The 26,440-nt window shown below is 40.2% G+C and overlaps 1 protein-coding gene across 6 annotated transcripts in view; it reads right to left on the bottom strand.

Annotated features, from left to right (window-relative positions):
• Positions 1–1,163: 1,163 nt before the first annotated feature.
• The window catches only part of LOC129719985 (tight junction-associated protein 1), a 93,194-nt gene continuing 67,917 nt past the window's right edge, over positions 1,164–26,440 (bottom strand). For all 6 annotated transcript variants that reach the window (XM_055671389.1, XM_055671390.1, XM_055671391.1 and 3 more), the window contains 2 exons: positions 5,512–6,635; positions 1,164–5,451 (listed from right to left, as the gene is read on the bottom strand). In XM_055671389.1, the coding sequence (XP_055527364.1) occupies positions 3,895–5,451; positions 5,512–6,635 (2,681 nt within the window). In that variant the 3' untranslated portion in view covers positions 1,164–3,894. The remainder of the gene's footprint in view (positions 5,452–5,511; positions 6,636–26,440) is intronic.

Below are 26,440 nucleotides of genomic sequence, written 5' to 3'. Positions count from 1 at the left end.
CCAGGTTTTACGGGACGGAGACCCCTGCAGCCGCATGCCACCTCGCCGTTTCAAGCCGTTGTCACACGACTTTACTAAGGGAGCTCGGTGCAGGTGCCAGCCCAACGTCGTGGTATGAAATCGTATTCCCTCTCAAAAACCTAAAAACACAGCGACCAGTACACCATAATTGGGACCTTACTGGTATCAGCCCCAATAGGCAGGTTAGTGCATTTGGGTGATGGGAGCGGCACTACTCGCACCGTCGAAGCTGCTTACTGGTGGCCGTGGCTTTTATGGGGAATCGACTGCCCAATGCCCGAAACCCCACCACTCCCTAGGCAAGCTCCCGCTGCCGGTCCGAGACTAATCGATGTTATCGCACACCCACCGGTGGTCACACAGCGCGTGCATGGCCTCGACGGTCGCCAAGCGTCGACTCGTGGTGGCCTGCAGCTCGGCCAAAGGTTCGGGCATGCGGAGTCTCCCAAGTGCGTGGATGCGGAAGAGACTGCTGAGCATGTCTTCTTCGTATGACCTCATTTTGCGCGTGCGCGGAGCGACATGATGGTAATGAGCGGGCCAGACACTACCCCAGGCAACCTAGTTCAGAGGATGTGTGATGACCCGAACATCTGGAGGGCGGTTTGTACAGCCGCCTCTCAAATAGTCCTAGAGTTGCAAAGCAGGCGACAGGTTGACCACCAACACGCCAGTGTTAGCTAACTGCCAGTCTCCAAGTTAGTTAGCTAATTAGCTAAGAGACTTGATAGAGCCAGGAGGTTGCACGAAGCATAAAAGCCGCTCGCCGAAGCAAAACTTAGCGGTCGTTCCGGGGAGTATTATGGGCTGGAGGCTAGAGTGGGTCCAGTCACTGATTCAAACCAACCCCACACTCCCTGAGGCTGGTCACCTCAGTCGTTTGGTAGCAAATTTCCCTTCCACCTGAAAAAAAACAGTACTGGACTCAAGATGGAACCTTGCGGTACCCCTGCGGTTTGTGCGCATTTCTGTGGATACGGCTTAAACTGGTGCTTCTGTTCTACTGTGTTGAAATACATAAAAAAAGTTGCAGCTTCAAATGAAACATCAGAAAGAAAAAGTTACAGAAGTTACCATTCAGGATAAAAATAAATAAATAAGGATCCATGAATGTCATCGCTCAATCCATTTACAACAACTAGTTTGGTTTTGCATGTCTGTATTACAAATATTACAACGATTGTAATGTTACACTGAAGCGTAGCGCTGACGTGTCGAGATGAGAGTAGTATACAGTTATGTGTGTAAATGTGTGATTTTGAGTTTCAGCTGATAGGTAATAATTAAAAGCAACGATTGTTTACAACACAAGCCTATCAAACAAGTATAGTCTTAGATTAGCTAACGCGATTTTACTTTGATACTCTACAGCACTAGCATTCTTATAAATAGACGAACGCATTACAAGCTCGAAAGCGATCAAAACCAAATTGGCAAGTAGATAAAAAGGTGGTCCAAAGACTGCGTACAATTGAGACAGACATTTTTTAAATGAATAAGTTTTGTTTCTTGCAATTGAAGTGTGATGATGGGTATCATTTTCTCGAACTGCCGCGATTGAAATATTTCGATTTATTGTATATTTGAGTGGAAGTCAAGTAAATGAAAAAAAAGTCTGTCTCCGTAATACGTGTCGTGTGACAATTTACGCTATCAATATGCCTACCTCTGTCTAGTCCTTCTGCGATTGTAAATAAAAATTGTTCCATCCAAAATAAGCTTCACTTATCAATAGGTCAACTAGCGATAGCCGAAGAGTATAGGATTGTATAGTTGGTTGTATTAAGACTAATCATATTTCACGTAGATAGGTTTCTCCTTTTCATACAGTAGAGAGTTGCATAATTTTGAAAGTAGTTTACTCAAGTTCCGATACAGTTAGCAACAAACTGAGGGTAGTTTTCTTTGCCTTTAACCCACTGTGTTTGGCAACTCAAGTCTCATAAATGCTGTTTTTTTTTCTTATCCCGCTGCGAAGCTCATCACTTATTTCACTGAACATTTTTCGATTAACGATCTGTTAGTGCTAATCGTTCTATTTCAGAAGCTTCACCGCAGAGGCGATGTTTGTTTAGCTTTCTCTATTTAATTAGATTCGCAGCGAAACAAAACCAAAGTCTAATCCTACTACGACTCATCACACTACAGTCTACGCTGGCTGGGCGTCGAAAGGCGCTTTGATAATATTTAAATATTTGCAGCTCTTAGATACTATGATGTATTCCATTAAATAGATTGATTCTTTTGGGTACATATTTGGATATTACATTTGGTACACTTTATCAGTTGCTTGAATGCTTTTTGGACTAAATGTTTCACATCCAATTTGCGTACTTTTTCTTCAAAAGGCCTTCACTGAGATTTACTTCTGATACCCTGGCGCTTTTTCACTCCACTTCTCATTGCGAGGGCGACCAGTCTAGCGCAGGTAATGTTCCAAGGGATGACACTTCTTGACATACACATCTGAAGGATGATAAAACTGAACAGCAATATTTTTTTGCTAAAGATAATCTATCTTCCGGCACGTCGCACGCGTATGATAATTAGTGCTTGACCCAGTCCTGCATTCTGCTTTATTCACATATACCGAAAAACGATATCAGATCAAATTTAATTTCACATTAACATTGACTAGCTAGAGGCTTTTGCTTTTCATTTGTAAAATGGAGCTCTTTTTATTTGGCTTTTCAATAACACAGTTCAAATAAGGGTACTTATGTATATTAGTAAGGAAACGTTTCCAGCGTGGTTTTCAGTGCGTAACAAAATTCAGATATCAGGCGAGTGCGTACGTTTGATTGATGGAACCTAATAATTTCCTTTTGCAATCTGTTTTCTCGGTTTCACGTAAAGGGAACTGCCAATTTTGGGTGCAACATTTTCTAAACCAAGGTTAAAATGGAATAAGCATATTCAATAAAATTATTTTATCCTGGTAAGCCTGTTGATGCATTTTAACGTTTTTCAAATCTAAAAAGAGTTCGTCGAAAATTGTATAAATTGCAATTTAATTAATTTCGTTGGGTGGTTTTAAATTCTTAATTTTCGATCTGCATGTTAGAAAAAAACTCTTATAATAAAATGTTTTCATTATTTGGTAACAGCTTCGCGTAGCATTAATTTGGTAACAGCTAGTAACATTCCCTGTAATCGTCAGACTTTAAACCGGAAAATCACGAATTACAATACTCATAACCATAATAGAATTTGGTGACTAGTGGCCAGACAAACAGAAAACAGAATTATCAAAATGCATCCCTGATTTTATAAGGCAGCACATTGCACACTGGGAAAAAATGAGCCCTAATTCCCACTAATTAGAAGCCGCTGAGCTGGCAACCTAAAATATAGCATTTCCTATGTAAAATTGGTCAACAAATCGATTGGCGATGGTTTCATTTTGGGCGGGGCACGGGAAATGGTCGATTTTGCATCTTTCCACCCTATTTTTGTGTATTTTTGGAAATATAGACCCTTTCCCGTGCCCTGCACAGATGGAAAATATCACCAATTGATTTTTCGACAAATTTTACATAAGAAATGCTATATTTCGGGTTGCCAGCCCAGCGGCTTCTAATTAGTGGGAATTTGGGTTCTTTTTCTCCCAGTGTGCATTGCTTGGAAATAAAAAACTACGAACAATTCAGAGAAAAATTCAGGACGAAAAAATCTATACAAATTACGTCAAATGCATCGAAATTTTAGTACTATACTTCAGGTTGTACTTATGGACATGAAGTAAGAAGGCAGCTAAAGAGTCAAGAAAACGGCAACATACCATATTTTTCGAAAGCTGTTGAATTCAGCATCGGCAATTGCCTTCTCGTGAATACCATTTATCTACTTATTCTAGCCTTATCAACCGTCGGTTTACAAGTTTGTTTCGGTCCTGTGCGGGTTAATCGTGTATTTATTTAAATGGAACTGAGTTGTTTGTGCCACGGCAGTACCGGGAAAATTTCCCTTCATCGCTCCCTCGGAGCTCCAGCCATTGCTGCTAGCTAGCTGATTTCTCGTCTGTAGTCCTGAAGCGTTTATTCTTTTCGTCGGTTCCTCTACGATCGACGCTTGCGACTGCTGTTGATGATCGGTTGTACCGGAAGCGGTAGGAGACGGTATTCTCCGCGTGATGGATGACCACTCATTCTGCTTCAACAAAAACTGTTTTACGTTGTATTCCATTTGAGCTAAATCTACGCTACTGCTATCGTCTTGACATCCGTCTCGATTCTGCTGGAATGTCGCTTCATGCTGCTGTGGTTGATGCCTGGAACAATCGAGTAGCGAAAGTTTACTATCTAGCATATGGCTATTACTGTTGTAATCCAAATACACGTTATTAGCAACAGCTGACTTAATGGTAGCGATGCTGCGACCTCTGATATTTCCAACTGCAGTTGTATTAATACTGTTGGTTTGAGCAAATGTGTTGTTGATGCTAGCGGTAGTGATGTTGCTGCTGTTGTTGTGGATAAAGTTATTATTGTAGGAATTTGTTTGGCTAACAATGGTTTCGCTGGGTGCAGATTGTACCATATTGATGCTGTTGGTACTATGACTAATTTTAGTAGCTACTAGTTTTGAGTCGTTACTACAAATGCCTTTTGTATCAACGATTTGTATTCCTTTGCTGGGTCCATTATTGTTTATACTATCAGCTATGATAAGCGAAGCGCTTGATGCGAGTGCAAGGTTTTCGCTATCAGATTCCGTATTACTGAGGTTCTCCGGATGGCCTAGCTTAGAATTGTTCTGTACCCATTCTGCTACACGCGACAGCTGCTGCCGTCTGAGTATTGCACTTTCCTGGATGTCTATTTCACTTGAAATCGAACTTGAGTGAGTGCAGGATTTTTTCGAAGTGATGTCTATTCCATCCAATTTATTCACATTGATATCTAACCTTGGTTTGTTAGAAACTACATTGGAAGTCATTTTTGTGTTCAGCAGTAAATTATTTACTTCCTCGCCTATTGTGCAGAGACGGTCAGATGAGTGAGGAGAAGTTGTCGTGCTCATGTGACAAACATCTTTAGCAGTACTATCGTTACATGCCACCTTTTCACTATTATTTTTCTCTTCTGTTCCAACTCCATCACTCATTACTCCAGGAGCAATTGATCCATCAGGTTTACCCTCTCCTATAGTTCCCACGTTTGGTAGAGTGTTAGAGTTTGCAGTCGGAAGGCTTGTCGTTTTGATTGCACCATTCAGACCGATCGATGGATCATCGTCCAGTAAAAGTTCTTCATCAAGGAATTTGGCCCTCCGAGTGTAGATTATTGGAGCTGTCAGTTTACTATCCAACAGATGTTCTGCACTCCCAGTAGCATCGTCATCTTGTAAACTATCGAGCAAGATGTTACTCGAGCCATTCTGAATCCTCAATGCACAGATTCTGGGTCCAGACATTTTGGGATTCTCGGCCTAAAATTAAAATCGAACGTAAAGCAGACAAATTCAAAACGTATTGGAAAGTACACATACCTTAATTGTTTTGATGAGATTCCGATTGAAGTTTTCGAAAATCCTCGCACCATCTCGCTCCGGATCTCTGCTGCTAGTTCTACTCCATAAGCTATTAGTACTACCGACGGCATGGTACATATTACTACCCCTTCCACTGCTTGTCGTTTTATTCGCTCCACCGATATGTTCCAAGCCTCCCCCACCATCAACACCCGATTTGGGAGTTTGCAGACTGCCACTCATCTGATCCATATCCTTGATAATGTACGAAGGCGAATCATTACTGTATTTGTTGCCGACTAATGAGTTCGCCGCGGAGTTTTGTATTTTATTCTTAGCAACATCAAAAGGTTTCTTACCCACACCTCCTGGGAGTTGTTTCCCAGCACCTGAAGTTGGCATGGTGTTGCTTTTTGTCAAACCCAAAAGAACTGTTGTCGATGGTACTGGTTGCTCCGAGCTCGGTGAAGTGCTGTTATAATTTCCATTTGATCTGTCACTGATGCGATGATGGCCAAGAATCGGATTCACCATCAAATCGTCTTTTTTGGTGGGTTGCAGGGGAATTTGCCCACCATTACTACCGTTGTTTGGTGAAGTTTTATCCGGCGTTGTAAGAAAATCCGACACACTACTCTTGGTTTCCGATATAACACTGTCACTGGATTTGATCAACTTCATAATGTACGGACTGTTGTTGTGGGACGGCGAGTTCAGGTTATTGTTACATCTTAAACACAATGAATTGTTGGTCTCTCCCTTAATGACCGTTTGAGTTCCGACGCTGTACTGCTTCTGTCCGTCTTCTAGTAGGTCAGCTAAAATCAGTGCTCCACTTGTCAGCGAGGTGCTACTTCTGCTGGTGCAAACGCAAGTTTCACAATGTTTAGCTGGAGAGTTGAGCAGTGCCTCACTGGATTTCAGCTCGTCTTCGAGGAACTTTGCCATCATCGATGGGGATAAGGCATTGCGGTCGCCACGAATGCCCTTGCCGGAGCCGCCAAGCAGACTGTCGACGCTGTTCATGTTGGCTAGCGACAACGCGTCCTGCTGGGGCTGATTCTTTCCAACCATTGCTCCACCTCCTCCTCCACCTCCTGCTCCGAGCCCACCAGTGTCCTGCGACAAAGGCTGGTTCGCGTCTTTTGGTGTGCCCATTAAATGCCAGCAACGAAGAAAATGTAGTTTAAAGCCGCATGTTGTGAAATGATTATGCACAAGACATAAGTTCCAGTTGAGATAGCGTGTCAGGGAGGGTGAAAAAGCACAGAAAAAATAAAAAAATTATTAGACTTTCATTCAGTGCCACTGATTTGGGTTATTATTAGATTGCTGTTAGTGTATTGTTTAACAAAGCAAAGAAATGCAGGAACAATGTTAGTTTGTTATAATGGTTAATAACACAGGATGTATGGCAATACGGTAAAATGGGAGATCATTAATCATTAAAGTGACATTTTTCATTTGTTTTTTTTTGTGAAAATAACACAAATTAATCGATGTTTTTGTTGCAACAATGTCTCCAAGCTTAACAATGAGGAAGTGTTGACGTAGTTTGTTAGCATTGAAAAGTGAATTGGGCATAAGTACGTGTATAAATAGTTACTTACAAAATATAATGAAATATATGAAAGTTTTATAAAGTGTCTATAATGAAAATTAAAATCTGAACTGATTGCAGCCGAGGTTCAACAGTATTTTTAATTCGGATGGCTCAAAAATGGGTTCAAAAATAGGTGCGGCAATCTTTGGTTCTGCAGTACAGATATTAGGGGCAATGGGAAATTGGTAGCGGGGGCCTAGTGTGGTTGGTAACGTCTCCGCCAACCACGCTCGACGCCTGGGTTCGAATCCCACCGCCGACATAGGTGTCGATGGTTGTGAGGTGGCGTGATCCACTCACAACCAACCCAACTGGTCTAGATTCAATCCTAGCCGACACCGGGAGATTTTCTGAGGCGAAAAATCTCTGGGATCACGCCTTCCATCGCATGAGGAAGTAAAGCCGTTGGCGCCGGTCCGTTAATAAACGGGTCGTGAGTTAGGGTCCTGGGTGTGGAGTCGCCTCCCTGGGCGTCGGTGATTGGCCACAACAGTGGCGGAACTAGACCGACGGAAAACAAGCGAAAAAAAAATGGGAAATTGGTCAAAAACATTTCAAGCACAGATATACGCTATATTCGGAGCTTTGAAGGTACCAAGGAGTTTCGTTTGCTTGCGAAGAAATATATATCACGTGAAAGTTTGCATTTTTCTGATCGTTAAGCAGGTAGAAGTCTTTATGTAACTGCAAACTTAAGAAAAAAATAGTCTGGGAGTGCTCTGTCAACTTGAACTCTGTCAATTTGCACTGGATACCAGGGGATTGCGGTACTGAAGGCAATGAAAACGCAGATGAACTGATTTAATAAGGTTCATTGTCGCACCCGAAACCCTATTGCGGAATATCTGCACAATTTAAATTGAGCTTAAATACTAATCGTGATACTCGAAAAAAATTCATCTACCGTAAACCGAAAAGTTCATCAATTTTTACTCTCGCAAGTTATGTTAAAAAGAAATACCGTCAGCCGGGGTGAGATTGTGCCTTGTGAGATGACTTGTCAGCCAACTCTTCCTGATCAGAAGGCTTGTCTTTCTTGGTTAATTATGCGAGGAAACTTATTCAAGAAAAATTAGTCTCGTGATCGCAATCAGATGGCAGATGAACAATGGGTTTGTATGGCACAATCTCACCCCGAGTGACAGTATTTCTTTGTAAGTTATGTGAGTGAAAATTGATGAAATTTCGGGTAAAACTAGTTTAGAGTGTAATGTTTACATGTGCACAATCTGTCAATTGATTATCAAGTTTTGAGAGAAAAGTGGCCAAGTGGCTTCTTCATTTTCTTCTTTGCTATAAAATCTATTCCTGGTATTTGAGTGCAAAAGTTGAAATAAATTGCAAAACTCAAAATTATAATTGAACACCCATAATTAATACCACTATTTTGCTTTTATTTGTTTTGTTCTTCGCTCACAACAGCTGTCAAACTAGAAGGCAAAAGCAAAGCAGATTTTGAATACGAAATTTTGGGATTTTTTCGTTGGAATTTATAATATTGGTGATTTTATGCGTCCTGTTTCAAATATGGATTGGTTATTTTATGGGCCTGTTTCAGATGAAAGGTATGCATTAAGTTTTGAACATTTTAGATGGAGGGTATGGTGTCTTGTTGACTATATATTTTGCATTGCCAATTATGGATATTTTACCTTCCGAATTGAGCTTCGAAACTGTTTTTTTCAACGTTCTGGGCGTTTCTGTGCACAAGCAAACTCATTTTTGAGTAGATACGAGTGTCCTTAATAACGTCCAGAAAAAAAACTTGCGCATGTTTGCGCATTTATGATATATCATGATTTTATATTCATAATCCTATGCAATGTTTTTTAATTCATGAGTTTTGAAGTAGAATACTTCTCTCAGGAAGTTCGGCTACATAGGGATGTCAAATGAAAATCTAAAACCGAGAAAAGTGAAAAATATGTCCAATTTTAAATGCTAATAAATCGGTTAGTATTCGATGGATTTCCTTCGTTCTTGCAGCAGTAGATTAGAAAATCTTTTAAGATTCTTCTCAAATAAAGATAATTGTAATTTTATTATTCAAACTATTGTTATATTGAAAATAGTCAAGCCTTGTCAAAACAAAAAATTCGACCTCTGATTGGTCGTTATATGATTGCTTCCCAAGCACGGTCGACAGGATCATATACCTTGCAATTGAAAATATGCTATTTGACCTATATAGGAGCTTGTTTCAGCCGAAGCCGCTCATAACAGTTCTTGACAGCGACAATAGCAGTCATCCCTTAGCAGTAGCAGTAGCAGTGCGGATAGCGGCCACAACTGTGGGTAGCAATGGATAGCACACTAGTTGCAGCGGATCTCAGCATCGATAGCAGCTGGGCCAGCTGATGCAGGGGCAGCGTATAGCGACCACAACTGTGACATGGCTACGAATAGCGTAGCAGTTGCAGCGGGTATATCTGACCATGAAGCATTTATGCAATAATTGAATTAAAATTGCAATTGCAGCAATCGGCCTTTTTCGAGGCTACTAAATGTTTTTGGAAGAGCATAATGAATGGTTAATAATAAACTGCATCTGAGGTTTGATGCTGCTGCAAATGAACAGCAGTGTGATGTTTATTATGATTTGTTGATACTGTGCATGACAAGCGGTATATACGAAACAAATCCGATTTCAAACAGAAAAGTTCGGCACATTCTGCTCACGATGCTGAGTCTGTTTTAGAAAATTCACAACACTTTATTAACAAGGATGTAATGTCGTGAAGAAGACGGTTAAAGTTTGACATCCTATCAGAATTTCGACCTTCATTCTCATGTCTACCATCGGCAATATTTAACACGCAACAATTTGCTTCCATGCGACACGGAGACGGGAACATTTTTTACGTCCAAGCCGCACAACACGACACAATACATATTATTTGTTGCCCTAATAAGAGCTCTATCGGTCCGGCTCGACAGAATGTCCACAAGAAATCGTTTTTGTACATCCGTGTTACGAAATCGAGAAAATCTGTAGGAACTGAAAATAAAGGCGGGTCTAGAATGAATGAGATGTATTTTTCGTACATGAGTATTACGATATACGAAATAAAATATTTCGAACGTTGTAGAATGGTATAACTGGAAATAATTTAGACACACCAATTTTTCCAGTTATATCATTCCACAACGTTCGAAAAATTTATTATGTCAGAGCGGATATCGCACGCTATCTGACCATGAAATATTTATGCAATAATTGAATGAAAATTGCAATTGCAGCAATTGGCCTTTTTCAAGGCTACAAAATGTATTTGGAAGAGCATAATAAATGGTTATTAATAACTGCAACTGAGGTTTGATGCTGCTGCAAATGCAAATGTGCCTAACAAGCGGTATAAACGAAACAAATCCGATTTCAAAATGACTGACGCGCAAGCAGCCGGGTTATCTTTCTTGTAAAAGTATTCTACTTCAATTTTGCGGTCGTGGCTTTGCACACAACCCTCCTGTGATTTTTTTTTAAATCGTGACGTGTTTTCAGACACTGAAAAAACCTTCCAGAAGAAACTTCTTTGAAAATGGCTCCAAGAATCCTTTGCCACATCGTGGAATCGTTGATGAATTGAATCGTTCATTAAAATCGCGCAAGATGCTTGAACAGCGAATGAGTGTTTTTAAAGCAGACATCGTGCGCGGGTGGACAGCATCTAATCGACACAAAATCCGCTTCTCTACAATGAATGTTACTTTAAGTCTCTTGGTTCCAGAACAAGTGCATTCCTCTAAGGATGTCGTTGTAAAATTTGGGTAAGATTTTGATGATGAGTCTGATGAATAAACGTTTTTGTATATTACTTCGTTTAACTGTATAAAGATCAAATATAAATAAGAATATATTAATAGCTAAATCTGTTTCTGTACAATCGTTTATTTTTGTGCAGTCTGTGTTAAAGCTGTCTGCATAAAAGTAAAACTTCAGAACTACATTCCGATTCGGATCTCAAATTTTTGTTAGTTATTATTAATCATTACTTCGCGTTCAACTGTTTGGTGTACAGGTCAATTGCGAGGCCTTCGTAATTAGAGTTGTTATGTTTCGTAGAACTCTTGAGATCCTTCAGATCGCGGAATTGGCTCTACTTGCAGAACTCTCGAAAACTTTAACACGTTGCCATGGTCTTATAACCTATAAGCAGAGCGTGAAGAATAACAAACCGATCTTGATGAATGGTGACAGTGAGGGGGGCTGCATAGCCGCAAGGTTACAGAGTCCGCTTTGTCAAGCGGACGGTCGTGGATTCGAATCTTAGTAGAATAAGGCTATTCGATGTCAAAAAGGACTTTAAGCATGGGTTTATTTCCAGGCTCCTCACCACTTACCCTTCCTTTTCGTTGAAATCTACAATACCTTTGCGTGACTTCTTCTTAACAAAAATAAGTCCCTCTTATCAATAGATAAAATCAACTAAACGACGGAACTTCTCCAGGAAATTATAATTGGTGATATTGGTAGGAGGAACAAGGCTCGGTATAGGAGAACCGTAAGCGTGTAAAAGGAGAAGGGTAGCACATTACACACAAGCACTGATAAAAAAAAAATAATAATAAGCATGTCCCTTCTCAATAGCGGTATTGCTAATAACAGAAGTGCGGGATACAGCAAACATTCGGGCATATTTCACAATAGATCAACGATTCTGGTCGCAGTGAGGAAGTGCATACAGGAAAAAATATGGTGACAGTGGAATGGAAATTTATACCGGTCGACAAAAGCGAAAAAGTTGCCCTATAGCTCAAACCATAAAGTTACTCTGAAAATGTAGCTTTTTAGCCATTCCTGTGAGTTTTGGTGCCCCTAGAGTATGCAAAAGTGCGTTAAAAGACTGTAGAGTAATTGCTCGCCGGATTCGTCACTTCTACGCTGGTTGGGAAAACTCCTATAAGTCTGAAGAAGTTGTCTTTACTAGGGGCACCAAAAGTCACTGAACGATTAAAAAGCTATAATCTTTCATTTTGTTCCTAGTTTGAGCTTAAGGATAACACCTGTTTTTACCGGTGTTATCTTTAGGCGAAACAACCGGCGAACAAAAGCGTGCTCTTTCACAATAACAACGCTCTCACTCGCAATACGATTGGTAAATTTGAGGCAGTGCATTACAAACTACCCACTCTCCATATTCGCCAGATTCAGCCCCGATAGACTGTTTCCTGTTTTCCCTGTTGAAAATGCGGCTCTCTGGCAAGTGATTTTACTCGACTGAAAACGTAGAATTGAAAACCATCAAATATTAAATGACCATCACAACGAGTTCATTGCTCTCGACGAAAACTTTGTTAAAGAATAATACAGTTGTTTCAATAAAAAAATATCGTTTTCTATCGTTTATAACTAGGTGGCAAGGAATTTGCAGCTGTCAACAGAAAACCAAAGTTTTTATCACGAGCAAGATGGTGCACTAAACGGTTTACAACCAAGCAAGTTCAATTGAAAAGTACTGGGCAATAATCAAGAGAGAAATCAGGAAGTCTGGAAATGTGATGCGGGATACTGCAGAGATGGCAAGAAATTGGAACAAGCTAGCCGCTGAGGTAGATGGAATGTGTGTGCAAAAAAAGATGGCGCGAACTCCAAAGAAAGTTCACAATTTCCTTCAACGAATGGTTGAATAATTTTCAAATATTTTTCTCTGAAAGTGCAATAAAATACCTTTTTTGGATTATTTAATATGTTTACCAAGTTGCGGATTCTCTAAATAAAGAAAGCTTTAGTTACAAGTGGAAACTCACTGATTTCGTGATTGTGAATCGTATTGTTCGTGATTGCTCAATTTGATGGATTTTAAATCTGGAAATACTGTACCTTCCTATATTTCTACGGGAGCATCCAAAAGCAAATCCCGAAATGATTGAACGAAACGATGATATTGGTATTTATTTCACATTCTGCTAGCTACCTTACTACCGACTACATGCATTGCGCCGCTTCATACATGAGCCTTAAGGGGTTATATACCTTTTTAGTTTTCAAAAAACCGAAAAAAATTATATTGTATTATCTTCAAATACAACATTTTCACAAATTTTCAAAAAGATCTGAGCAATAGGAAGAAAGTTAAAGCGATTTGCAGCGCGCCTCGCCACGGCCGCATAAGCTAAACTTGAAACTTTACACGCGATTATCTCGGAATAGTGTTTTCCGAAAAATGACTTTGCCGTGATCCTGATTGCGGGAAAACTACTGAACCGATTTCTTTCATCTTTTTTTTAAATTTTCGTTTTTAAATTCGCCGGTCCTTGAACGATCGCTTTTTGAAACATACAGTTAGGTTTTGCGGCAAAAAAAGGTTAGGTTTTGCGGAAAAGCCTCTGCAAAAAAACAGCGTTTCGAGGAAACGGCCATTACTCCAGTTATAGTTGGTATATCTCAAAACCAAACGTATTTTGTTGTTGTTGATAAACTGTACTTTCAGAAAAATACCGCTTTGATGCAATGAAAATGGTGCTATGCACCTAAAAATAGATTCAAACTTCCCTCATTTTTCTCGATCAAAAAGGTATATAACCCCTTAAATACCGATCGAATCACCGACCGGCCAACAGCGGGTAGATGGGTATCATTTTCCTGTCATGAAAATTTTATTTTAATCGAATTAAGTGACGGGATTTATCTGGTTGGCTGGCTGGCGCCACGTGCTACCATCCTTGATGGAAAGTACTGGAATACTAATATGAACGTGGCACAGGGGGTAGTGTGTTTTTTTTCCAAAACTAATAACAACATTACACCAAATGTTAATATCACGCATCTATATTCAAAAGCCACGCTCTGGTCTACTACGCACCTAACAATATTGACTGGCGGCGAAAATTTCTGATTAGCGGTTAACATCATTGTAATGTGGAGCCGGCCTGAGAAGGGTTGATATTTTAAATTGCATAGGCCTCCATTAATTACAATCCGATTAGTACAACGTAATTAGGTTTTGATTGATTAGGACAATTTTCTGTTCACTACATCCCGCTTCAACCAAACGTACAAATTGAATTGAATGTTCTAGGTTGACTTAAATTATGTTACCACGGTGTCTTCTAGCATGACATTTTTTGTATATTTTATGTCGACTAAATGTGCAAAAAATTAACATCAGAAAGACATTCCCAAAATATTTTTATCACTGTTTCGATACTATTAAGTTTGGTCTGACACAGGACTACCTACGTTTTCTCCAAATTTTGTGACAACGAATATTTCTTCGATTATTTTGACAAGATTCTTTAACAAGATTATTCTTACGAGCATGAATAATATTCATCGTAATTTATAGACCACCCCTTCCACAAACAATAACTTTGTGATTGTTATGCGGCACGCTCGATATCTATTTCAGTGTTCTCTACCGCAAGATAAACTAGCAACTTATTATACTGTGCCTATTTGAATATCGATTTTGTTTATGTTCATGACAGTATACTTCGAAGGGATTCGCGAAACAGCACTTTGATTATGTATGCTTAAAATAAAACAAAAAAAGAACACAAAAATGGTTCTTTCCAGGCTGTGCTTCAACAAAGTTTGCATCATTCACCAGCGGTGGAAGCTAAAAATTAAAACAGAATTTTAAACGAACACGAAATAATTATATACTTGCTATAAATCCGTCCCATGTAGTACTGGTATTAAAACAAGATAATATTAAATACGTTTTGAACAGTACTGATAAATCATACATTTACATTCGAGAGAGCAATGAGCAAAGCCTTGATGCTACGTTCCGATTCAACGGCTTTTTTTCTACAGTACAGTTGCGGGGCTAGTGCTACGATCCTACTGACACTAACAGCTTAGATTATTGAAACATAGATATCCAACTCAACCAACAATAGGGGGCAACAAAAATGTGGCGCCCCTCCGAGTATGATGGCGGTTGGGTGAACTACATTTAATGAGCAAACACAGAAAAATATTAAGGTAATTGCTATCTTTTTAGGCTTGGTCAGATTTGTGCGGTGTTTTTAACAGACTAATCTATATGGTCTAGATAATAATAATAATTTATTACAACAGGACTATAATAAATGTCAATGTATGAGATGACCATGATATGAATTATTTATTTTGAAGATAGTATGACTAATCGTTCATAGTCGTTTCAACAATATGTTTTTAAGCATAACCAAAGATGACTAGTACACAATACGTTACTCTTGCAGTATGCAGCGGACACGAGTTTCGCTGCGCGTGAACGAAAATTGAACTAATTTGTATACTGTTTATTTGGTGATGACAATGTGGTGAAAGGTGAAGCATGTTTTTCAATATCATTGTATGGTCCTGTCATCTAATTCTCAATATCCTTATACGGTATTGCCATCTTGTTTCCGTTTTCATCTAGCGGATTGAGCATGATAAATCGATTTTGCTAATAATCACAGTTTTAAGGTCATCAGAGGGCACCGTTATAAAGGTGTTGCGAGCAAAATGTATGAAGTCAGGTATCTTGCTCTAGTCATCATTAGCATAACTCATTTGTTGTTTGTACCAATTTTAATAGTCGATTGAGAACCACTATACAGCTTTAATCCCTTTGCGGAACTGGTTGGGTTAATAATTCTGCCTCAGCCGTCAAATAATGCTGTAGGATGCTCTCCTATTCGTTTTTTTTCTCTGTGTGGACTCATCACTGCGACCAGAGACATTTTGATCTATTGTGATATTGCCCAGGTGTTTTCTGTACTCCGCACTTCATATTATTGGCAGTATCACTATTGAAGTGAATGATACGCTTTTTTTTTTTTTTTTTATTTATATCCGTGCTTGTGTGTGAGAGTTTACCCTTACATTTCAAGCTTACTGCTCTACTATACCGAGCCTCTGAAAGCTTCTGAAATCAGTTTTATTATAAGAAGGACTTATTTTGTCAAGAGGAAGGAGTCTTATCGAACCTCGTTCCTCCTACCAACACCGCGTCACAATCACAATTCCCTGAAGAGGCACTCAATGCTTCACCTCTGGTCAGGTTTATTATAAGTAGGACTTGTATTTTTGTCAAGAGGAAGGAGTCGTATCGAAGCCTCGTTCCTCCAGCCAAGACCGCGTCATAATTACAATTCCCTGAAGAGAACTATTGTACGTTACTCAGAACAGTTTTATTATAAGAGGGATTTTTTTGTTAGGATGAAAGTCGGCAAGGGTACTATAGAATTCAGCTTGAAGGAAGGGTATGTAGTAGAGAGCCTGAGAATGAACCCATGTTAAAGTCCTTTGACAACCAAATGGCCTGATTCTACTAAGATTCGAACCCACGACCACTCGCTTATCAAAGCGGACTCTGGAACCTTGCGGCTACGAAGCTGTCATCTCCTATTCGGTTTGTAGCTTCCGTTGCAGATTATTGTTTGTGATCTCATTCATTATCAATTTCACTATTCCTTGCTTGAATGTTTAACTCGATTTATTAATATTTACAAAGAACTGAGAAAATCAAATTTGGAAATTTTCACTCATCCTTTTAAGTTCTATTTAAAAACAATACAATATTTATTTTGGTGAATACCGCTAAACGCTATTTTTAACTAAGGCTTTACATTACTGCGTTGAAAAATCGTTGTTATATACGTCTCTTAATATCCTCAAAATTCACTTACAACGAGTAGCAAAGCATAGCATGACTTATTTCGTCAAAATTCACGAACGTCAAGTACAACATAAACAATGTTAAAATAATTTAAGTGAATGTGAAGCTTTTTTTTTTCTTTTTGTCACCTTCGACAATTCGATGAGAGTATCTATGAGATTTTTACATTTTGTGACTCATGCTAATTTGTAAAATTACGCGAGCATTTCTTTGCATTGTTGTTGTAATAAATTGAAATTGCAAATCATCTAGATTATATTGTAAAGTCGATTGAAAACCGCCGTACAAATCTGATTGAAAGTAACATAATATTTTTCTGGGTGTGAGAATCTGGTCAAGCTCACCACTGAAATGATAAGGAGTACCATGATATTTTTCCGAGTGGATATGCTTTAGTTCACCCAACGGCCTACAGATGGCAAGTTCATAGTGTTGCCTTGAGATTATATGCAGCGAAGCCCAACTTGGATATCTATGTCTCTTTAGTCTATGCTAACAGTCTCTCCCGAGTCGAGACTCGAACCTACGACTGCGATGCTGTTAGGCCAGCATCGTACCTCGAGATCAACTGGAAGGTTAAGAGAGCAATATTTGGTGATAATATGACTGAATACGATTTTATTATCGACCGTGATTGCAAAGTTGCATTCTTCAAAAAAAACTCTGTGAAGTAATGAGACTCAACATTATTTGACAATATTGTTAGTCAAAAGCTTCAGAAACTAAATATGCTGCCTCCAATCAAGTTGCTTTCACGTTTTATTAGTTTTCTATTCATTTTATCAGTTTTATGTGTAGTGTAATCATTTAAATTTTCAAAACATTACACAGTACATTAATACCTCGATATAAGGCAACTTTTTTTTTATTTTCGTTACGTTATATCGAGTCACGTTATATCGAAGCAAAAAAAAATTTACAAATTTATGCAAGAATGTTAATGGTTACTCAAAGATTAGGGATACCATCTGGTCGAAGTTAGAAATCAGGACACCTTTTCTGGGCACAAATTTGACTAAGTTATTCTATTCCTCGAAGTATGAGCAAATATAACTCGTAATATTTGATTCACTCAGTTACTCTTATTACTTATCACTCTAGTGAGATCCAACCAATGAAAAATTTCGATCGCAGTGAACGTTGTAACCTGGAATCGAAAACACTTATTGAGCAATTTTGATAAATTCTGCTCATTGCCACACAACAAAGTTAAATATCTCAAGAAAATCAGGACAAATGATAAAATATAAAAAAAAATCAGGACGCCCAAATAGGTCTTAAAAATCAGGACATGTCCTGCTAAATTAGGACGGATGGTATCCCTATCAAAGATGCGCGAAAACCTATTTTCCATTACCTATCAGTATTTTTAAACCTTTCTTATGCCCATTTAGAAATATTTTCAGAAACAAAAAAAAACAATTTTTTTAATTGATACAAGAGGTCACTCAAAGATGCGTGAAAACCTATTTCCCATCACCTATCAGTATTTTTAAACCTTTCTTATGCCCATTTAGAGAAAATTTGAGCAAGCAAAAAAAATTTTTTTTAATTGATGCAAGACTGTGAATTGTTACTGAAGGATGCGTGAAAACCTATTTCCCATCACCTATTAGTATTTTTAAACCTTCCTTATGCCCATTTTGGACAATTTTCGCATTGGTACTATTGGTTTCAAAACTTACTACAAACATTTTTTGAATCAATTTATGGCCCAAAAACAGTTGCTGTATCATTTATTTTCAATTTCAATACATTTTAAAAGGTTATGTTACATCGAGGTAAAAGTTACGTTATATCGAGTTACGTTATATCGAGGTTGCCTTATATCGAGGTATGACTGTAATAATTTTTGAAACTGATCCGTGTATAAGACTCACACGTGTCGCAGGATTTCAGTTATGTGCTATACTAACCCATCTTCCATCATGTACCCGAAGTCAATAAAGTCCCGATCTTTTAAAAAAGTTTAAAGTGTATCAATATGTAAGAACTTGTAATTACTTATGTCGTAATTTTCAATTTCGCACGCATTAGAGAAAAGCACTTCGAGTGAAGTAGTTTCAGTCTGCCAGCCTACAGTTCAGCACCATTCACGTCGTGACGTAATCAATGTGGGTTAGTCTATATTATCTTGACAGCCTATCCTGCCTTTGAATGGTAACAACTGTTCAGAATGAACGGTAGATTGTGCTAAGGTGTTACTGAATGGCGAAGACATGGGATCGGAACGGAGCAACTGGTCATTACTGCTGCGGCATTTCCCTATGGAAACTGGGAAGGCGCTGCCTATTATTGTGGTAAGCTCGTATGCTGCTCCCGCTCGCTGCTATGGAACAGGCGGCATAAAGGAAAACCAATTTATCCTCTTGTGCTTGGGCTGTGTTGTACCGGGAAGGCTGATGGTGTGTTTCATTATGTATACCTGGGCTGATTGGTATATGAGGCCAAAGTGCATGCATCCAGAATAATGAGTATGGGAGAAAAGCTACAGAACGTTTCATCACATCGTCTCACACCCGGTGTGAACGCTTGCGTTTGTAGCGCAAACTTTCCACCGAGAGCTGAACTCGAATGATGTTAATATTTTTGTTAGAGAATTTTTTGTAAGCTTTGGACCACTGCGACCATTATTTTGATCTTTTGTGGTATATTTTTAGAGAATTAATCGTGCGTGTACACGTCGTCACTCTGGAGAATCTGGAGTATGAATTAGAAACTAATATAACTTAAAGTGCTTGAAAAAATCATTTGTTTGTATTTTTTGTGTTCATATAGGCGCAATAGAATTATCGTGAAGGGGAACAAAAGCATAGGTATTTGATTTTATAACGCAAAATATGAATCCGGCACCAGTGAAAGTTTCACCCATACGAATTGATCGAAGTGATAGCAAAGTTTTTGTTGAGTTGAGGGCGCAGGAGCTGGTCAAAGTGACTTTTTTTCAATATCGACAATTTCATGTACTATCCGAGTTGTGCTCTCGTCGTGTTCGGTCGCAATTTCATTTCGATCTCGATAGTGCCGACCAGTAATCGCCTTCAAGGTCACCGTGCATTGTATTGCCTGTGCACTGCTGCTCGTTGCCGTCGTCTATTGAAGACAAAGGAACGCATCATCGCCTATTGCTACCGTACGCCACAGACTGTACGTTGTGTCGCTACTGCGAGAGATCCAGTACCCGGCGTACTGCTGTTTGGCTGTACTGGTGCTGCTGTGTGGCTGGAGCGGCTGCAGCTTTTGCTAGCGGACTCTTGTGTGAAGGACTGGAGATTGGCATCGCCCGTGCGCTGATTGCGGTGGAGAGCGGCTGCAGAAGATAAGTAGTTTTTTTTCTCTTGGTTTTTTATACAATATTATTTGTTGATTGGCATTTTGCGTGTGAGGCTTACGCGTCCAACATGGACGACGAACGCGGGGATGAAAACCCGCTCGTTCTACCGCCTAGCCCTCCCGGATACAAAGTTCCAAGGGTTAAGAATGGAACCCCGCAGGAAGCTACCCATCGGCTTAAGCAGTATCCGGAGGGCAAAGTTGGTATTGGGGCTGTATTTTTCCGGCCGGAAGTGAAAGCATTGAACACAATGCAAATATGTAAAGATCTGGCACGGTTTACAGCCGTGACTGAAATTACCAAAGTACGCCCGAATAAGCTGCGTGTTTTGGTGTCAAGGATTTTCAAGGATTCTAGCCTTGAACCTGCCAAGATACTTGAATGTAAGCAAAAACTTACACCCCTTCAGACTCTTTTCGCGTGACTTTCGCCGGGTCTGCTCTGCCGAGCTATGTGCTCGTGGACAAGGTGCGTCTGCCCGTGCGCTTGTTTGTACCGCGGGTAATGAATTGCCTCAAGTGCAAACAGTTGGGCCATACGGCCTCCCACTGTGGCAATAAAGCACGTTGTGGCAAGTGCGGAGAGCAACATGCGGATGACGCCTGTAATAAGGGTGCTGAAAAGTGCCTTTATTGTGGGCAGACTCCGCATGAGCTGTCTGCATGTCCCGCGTACAAACAGCGCCAAGCGGTCTCTGAAAGAGCGCTCTAAGCGCACTTTCGCAGAAATGCTCAAAGAGGCCGCTGCCACCAAACTGGTTTCCCCGAATCTCTTCGAGGTCTTGCCATCCGATGAGTCTGATTCTGACGATTCAGTTGAGGAATTTTCTTTTGTTGAACCCGGGAAATCTAGGAAGAGGAAAAACCTTTCTTCTCCTAGGCTTCCTAGGAAAGGACAGAGAAGGTCTCCATCTGAAGTGACTGATACTAAGAAACAAAACAGTGCTGTAGAAAATCCGAAGCAAACTCCTCCGGGATTGGCAAAACTGAATTCAAGTAAGGAGTTTCCGGCACTTCCAGGAACATCAAAAAACCCAACTGTTCCTTCTTTTTCGTCCAGGATTCAGCCAGAGTCTGGAGTGCTGAAGTTTTCAGATATTGTGGACTGGATTTTTGAAAATTCCAACATAACTGATCCTCTTAAAAGTCTTCTGCTGGCATTTCTACCAACAGTTAAAACGTTTTTGAAGCAGTTGACTACTAAATGGCCCCTCCTTGCAGCGATCGTATCCTTCGATGGCTGATTCATCGGCTGAGATGAAGGATTCTATCTCTATTTTACAGTGGAATTGTAGAAGTATCATCCCCAAAATTGATTCATTTAAAGTTTTGATTAATAAGCATAAATGCGATGCATTTTCCCTCTGTGAAACTTGGCTCACTTCAAATGTAGATCTTAGCTTCCATGATTTTAATATAATTCGCCTCGACCGAGACACCCCTTACGGAGGAGTACTTTTAGGGATTAAGAAGTGCTATTCCTTCTATCGTATTAACCTCCCCACGGTCCCAGGCGTCGAAGCTCTCGCATGTCAAATGACAATACAAGGTAAAGAGCTTTGTATTGCCTCAATATATATTCCTCCCAGAGCACAGGTTGGGCAACGGCTGCTCTTTGATTTAATAGAACTTCTTCCCTCGCCACGTTTGATTTTGGGAGATTTTAAATCTCACGGCGTGGCTTGGGGTTCCCCTTCTAATGATAACCGTTCCTCTTTGATCTATAACCTCTGCGACGACTTCGACATGGCAATATTAAACAACGGGGATATGACACGCGTTCCGAAACCTCCAGCGCGCCCCAGTGCTTTAGATTTATCTTTATGTTCGACATCGCTACGGTTGGATTGCATATGGAAGGTAGTCCTTGATCCCCACGGTAGCGATCATTTGCCTATTCAAATTTCAAAACCATTATCGGTTCAACTCGCACGCGATCAGTTGATATTCCGTATGACCTCACACGGAATATCGATTGGAAATTATACGAGGAAATGATATCAGAAGCTGTCGAGTCGATTGAACATCACCCACCACTTGAAGAATACAACCTCCTCGCGGGCTTGATTCTCGACGCCGCGTTGCAAGCCCAAACGAAGAAATATCCCGGCGTGACGATCAAAGAACGGCCTCCCACTCCGTGGTGGGACAAAGAGTGCTCCGATGTCTACACGGAAAAATCCGACGCGCTTAAGGCCTTCTTTTGGGTGAAAGGTCAACCCGACGACTTTAAGCGGTATGTGGAGCTTGAGACCAAGTTGAAAAGCTTGGTCCGAGCAAAGAAACGTGGATATTGGCGCCGGTTCGTAAACGAAACGTCGAGGGAGACATCGATGAGCACTCTTTGGAACACAGCTCGAAGAATGCGAAATCGTATAACGGTCAACGAAAGCGAGGAGTCTTCAAGTCGGTGGATATTTGATTTTGCCAGGAAAGTATGTCCGGACTCTGTTCCTGAGCAAAACTTTGTTCGCGATATGTCTCTGGACCACGATGCGATAGAATCACCTTTTACGATGGCAGAATTTTCAGTTGCCCTCCTGTCCTGTAACAATAACGCGCCTGGGTTAGATAGAATCAAATTCAACTTGTTGTAGAATCAACCAGGCAATGCAAGGAGGCGCTTGTTGAACTTGTTCAATAAGTTCCTGGAGCAAAACATTGTACCGCAGGATTGGAGGCAAGTGAAGGTGATCGCCATCCAAAAACCGGGAAAACCAGCTTCTGATCACAACTCTTATAGGCCGATTGCAATGCTATCCTGTATCCGGAAATTGATGGAGAAAATGATACTCCGTCGTTTAGACCATTGGGTCGAATCAAACGGTCTACTATCAGATACTCAATTTGGCTTCCGCCGTGCCAAAGGAACGAATGACTGTCTTGCGTTGCTTTCTACAGATATTCAGCTAGCCTATGCTCGCAAAGAACAAATGGCATCTGTGTTCTTGGACATTAAGGGGGCTTTTGATTCCGTTTCTATTGACATTCTTTCGGGCAAACTTCACCGACAAGGATTTTCACCAATTTTGAACAATTTTTTGCATAATTTGTTGTCCGAAAAGCATATGCATTTTACGCATGGCGATTCGGCAACTTTTCGTATTAGCTACATGGGTCTTCCCCAGGGCTCATGCTTAAGCTCCCTTCTTTACAATTTTTATGTGAATGACATTGACACATGTCTCGCAAATTTATGCACGATAAGACAACTTGCAGACGACAGCGTGGTCTCTGTTACAGGAGCCAAAGCTGCCGATTTGCAAGGACCATTGCAAGATACCTTGGACAATTTGTCTGCTTGGGCTTTACAGCAAGGTATCGAATTCTGAGACAGTAGTTTTTTCAAGGAAGCGTGAGTCTGCTCAGCTCCACTTACAGTTAATGGGTGAAACGATTTCTCAGGTTTTGGTATCTAAATATCTTGGTGTCTGGTTCGATTCGAAATGCACCTGGGGATGTCACGTTCGATATTTGATGAAAAAATGTCAACAAAGAGTGAATTTTCTCCGGACAATTACTGGATCATGGTGGGGCGCCCACCCAGGAGACCTCATAAGGCTTTACCAAACAACGATATTGTCGGTGCTTGAGTACGGGTGTTTCTGCTTCCGCTCCGCTGCAAACACCCATTTAATCAAGCTGGAACGATTGCAGTATCGTTGTTTGCGTATTGCCTTAGGTTGCATGCATTCGACCCATACGATGAGTTTGGAAGTTTTGGCGGGCGTTCTTCCATTAAAAGACCGCTTTTGGGATCTGACTACTCGTATTCTCATCAAATGTGAGGTTTTGAACCCCTTGGTAATTGAAAATTTCGATAGGCTAGTTGAACTTAAATCTCAAACCCGTTTCATGACTGTGTATTTCAATCACATGTCTCAAAGTATAAATCCTCCCTCATACACCTCCAATCGTGTCAACTTATTAGATACTTCTGTTTCTACTATGTTTTTCGATACATCCATGATGGAAGAAACTCGTGGAATCCCGGATCATTTACGCGTGCAGCAGCTCCCTAAATTTTTTTATAACAAATATAAAAACATCAACTGCGACAATGCGTTTTATACTGATGGATCACTTCTCAACGGGTCCACTGGCTTCGGTATCTTCAACAATAATTTTACCGCCTCCTACAAGCTCGATAATCCTGCTTCTGTTTACGTCGCAGAATTGGCTGCAATTCAGTATACCTTAGGGATTAATGGAAAAATGCATCTTTACGGACAGTCTCAGTTCTATTGAGGCTCTCCGATCGATGAAGGATGTAAGGCACTTTCCGTATTTCCTGGGGAAAATACGGGAACATCTGAGTGCTTTATCCGAAAAATCTTCTCAGATTACCTTAGTGTGGGTCCCTTCTCATTGTTTCATTCCGGGCAATGAGAAAGCGGACACTTTGGCTAAGGTGGGCGCAACAAACAGTGATATTTATAACAGACCAATTGCCTACAATGAATTTTTTAAATTTTCACGTCAGAGTACACTTTTCAACTGGCAGGCCTCGTGGGATAAGGGAGAACTGGGGAGGTGGCTACACAGCATCATCCCCAAGGTTTCCACCAAACCTTGGTTTCGGGGGTTGGATGTAGGACGAGATTTCATTCGCATGATGTCTCGGATTATGTCCAACCACTACGGGCTAGATGCACATCTCTTGCGTATTGGGCTGGCGAGCAGTAATCATTGCGTTTGTGGATTGGGGTATCAAGACATTGAACACGTGGTTTGGGTGTGTGCTGAATTCTGCGGCGCCAGATCTCTACTTTTGGATACCCTCAGGGCCCGAGGAATACAGCCCTATGATATTCTGATATTGTGATATTCTCGCTCAGCGAAACTCGCCATACATGCTACATGTTTATAGCTACTTAAAGAGCATCAAGGTGCCAATTCAACAGCGAAACAAAAAAAAAACCATGTTAGTTTTAGTATTAGATTTAGTTTCAGCTCGTAGTCGGCAGCGAGGGTAAAGAATTTGCCTTTAGATTATAAGATATTCTAGACCATAAGGCATTAGATTTAATTGGCTCCGTAAAACATTAATTTGTATTGTGCCGTGTCAAATAAATATTGTATGAACAAAAAAAAAAATTCATGTACTACACCTGTGCTTTTTCCATCGATATTTTTTGTGAAACGGCGCTTTTAAGCACGTTTTCCGATACACTAAAGTCGCTTTTTACGCGGTTGGTTATACCGCATTTAGAAGATTAGATTAGATATACTTGTACTAAACTTATTTGATACTGCGTACAAATGATCTTTCGAAACGAGTAAAAATAATACGCGTTATTGTAGAAACGTCCCGTTGTGAAAAGCGACCCCAGTCCGATTGAGCTGAAATTTTGCATGGAGTTTTTTTTCGAGAAGGTTATTTGTTGGTTTGCCGCTGCGACCTCAATGTTTCCCTGGAATTACTTCGTTTACTTTTTTGATGTCTGCATTAGGGAAGTAAGTTGATCATATGAAAAATGTATAGGTTTGTTCGCCCTTAAAACTGGTCCTAAATTTTCGCTTCGCTATACAGGAATAGAGGTAATAATTCTTCTCCTTGTTCTTATTCAGAATAAAAGACAAGGTGCTGTTCTGTTTCTTTGGCACAGACTTCCCAGCCAACTGTTAGTGTAGATACAACATGACATACGGTTTATCGAACCAGCGTCGTACTTCGAGACGATTCCGTCGATTCAAAGGCAGACGACTTTCCGTTTGAAAGCCAGAAACCTACAAAGACACTGAGCTCGATGGATCGCTCAATAAGGATCCATACCAAATCCAGGAACAGCTTGCTACGGTATTTGGAGTTTTTTTTGTAAGATTTCGACCACTGCGACCAATATTTTGATCTTTTGTGGTATTAGGAGTCACCCGTCAAGCCATTTCCAAGCGATTCCATGTTTTGGAAATGATTCAAATCAAAGAAACTTGAATTTCTTATCATTTGAAGCCATGGGACGTTAAGCATCCTTTTTCGTCAGTTAACAACTGCTCTAGAGGCAAAAAAGGAAGAGTTTTCTTCACCGCGCCGTGGTGGGTGATGAAAAACAGCATCTCAAAAAAAAAACACAAAAAGTGTCCGGTCATGGTTCTACGTCTTGGCCAAATATAGACGCTGTGAAGGTTATGCTGTGTATTTGGTCACTCAGGAATGGTATTGATCTAAGATGATGTGATTTAGCCGAGCTTTGCGCGAAAAATGGCTACAATACGAGAGGCACGAAAAAGTGATTCAGACGCATGACAACGCTCTGCCCCATACTGCAAATGCTCAATGTCGAACTTGTTTTTGCGGCAGTGATTGTGCGTGATGATTTAATTCCATGTCTTATCATGCCTCTTACATTTCTTAGAAGCGATTACTACTTACACTTACACTTACTTACAAGGAACTTGGAAACGTGTTGAAATA

Source organism: Wyeomyia smithii, chromosome 2 (assembly GCF_029784165.1).
Source record: "Wyeomyia smithii strain HCP4-BCI-WySm-NY-G18 chromosome 2, ASM2978416v1, whole genome shotgun sequence".
Lineage (NCBI taxonomy): Eukaryota > Metazoa > Arthropoda > Insecta > Diptera > Culicidae > Wyeomyia > Wyeomyia smithii.
Note: the sequence above shows the minus strand (reverse complement) of the source record. Positions and strands in the feature narration are given on the sequence as shown.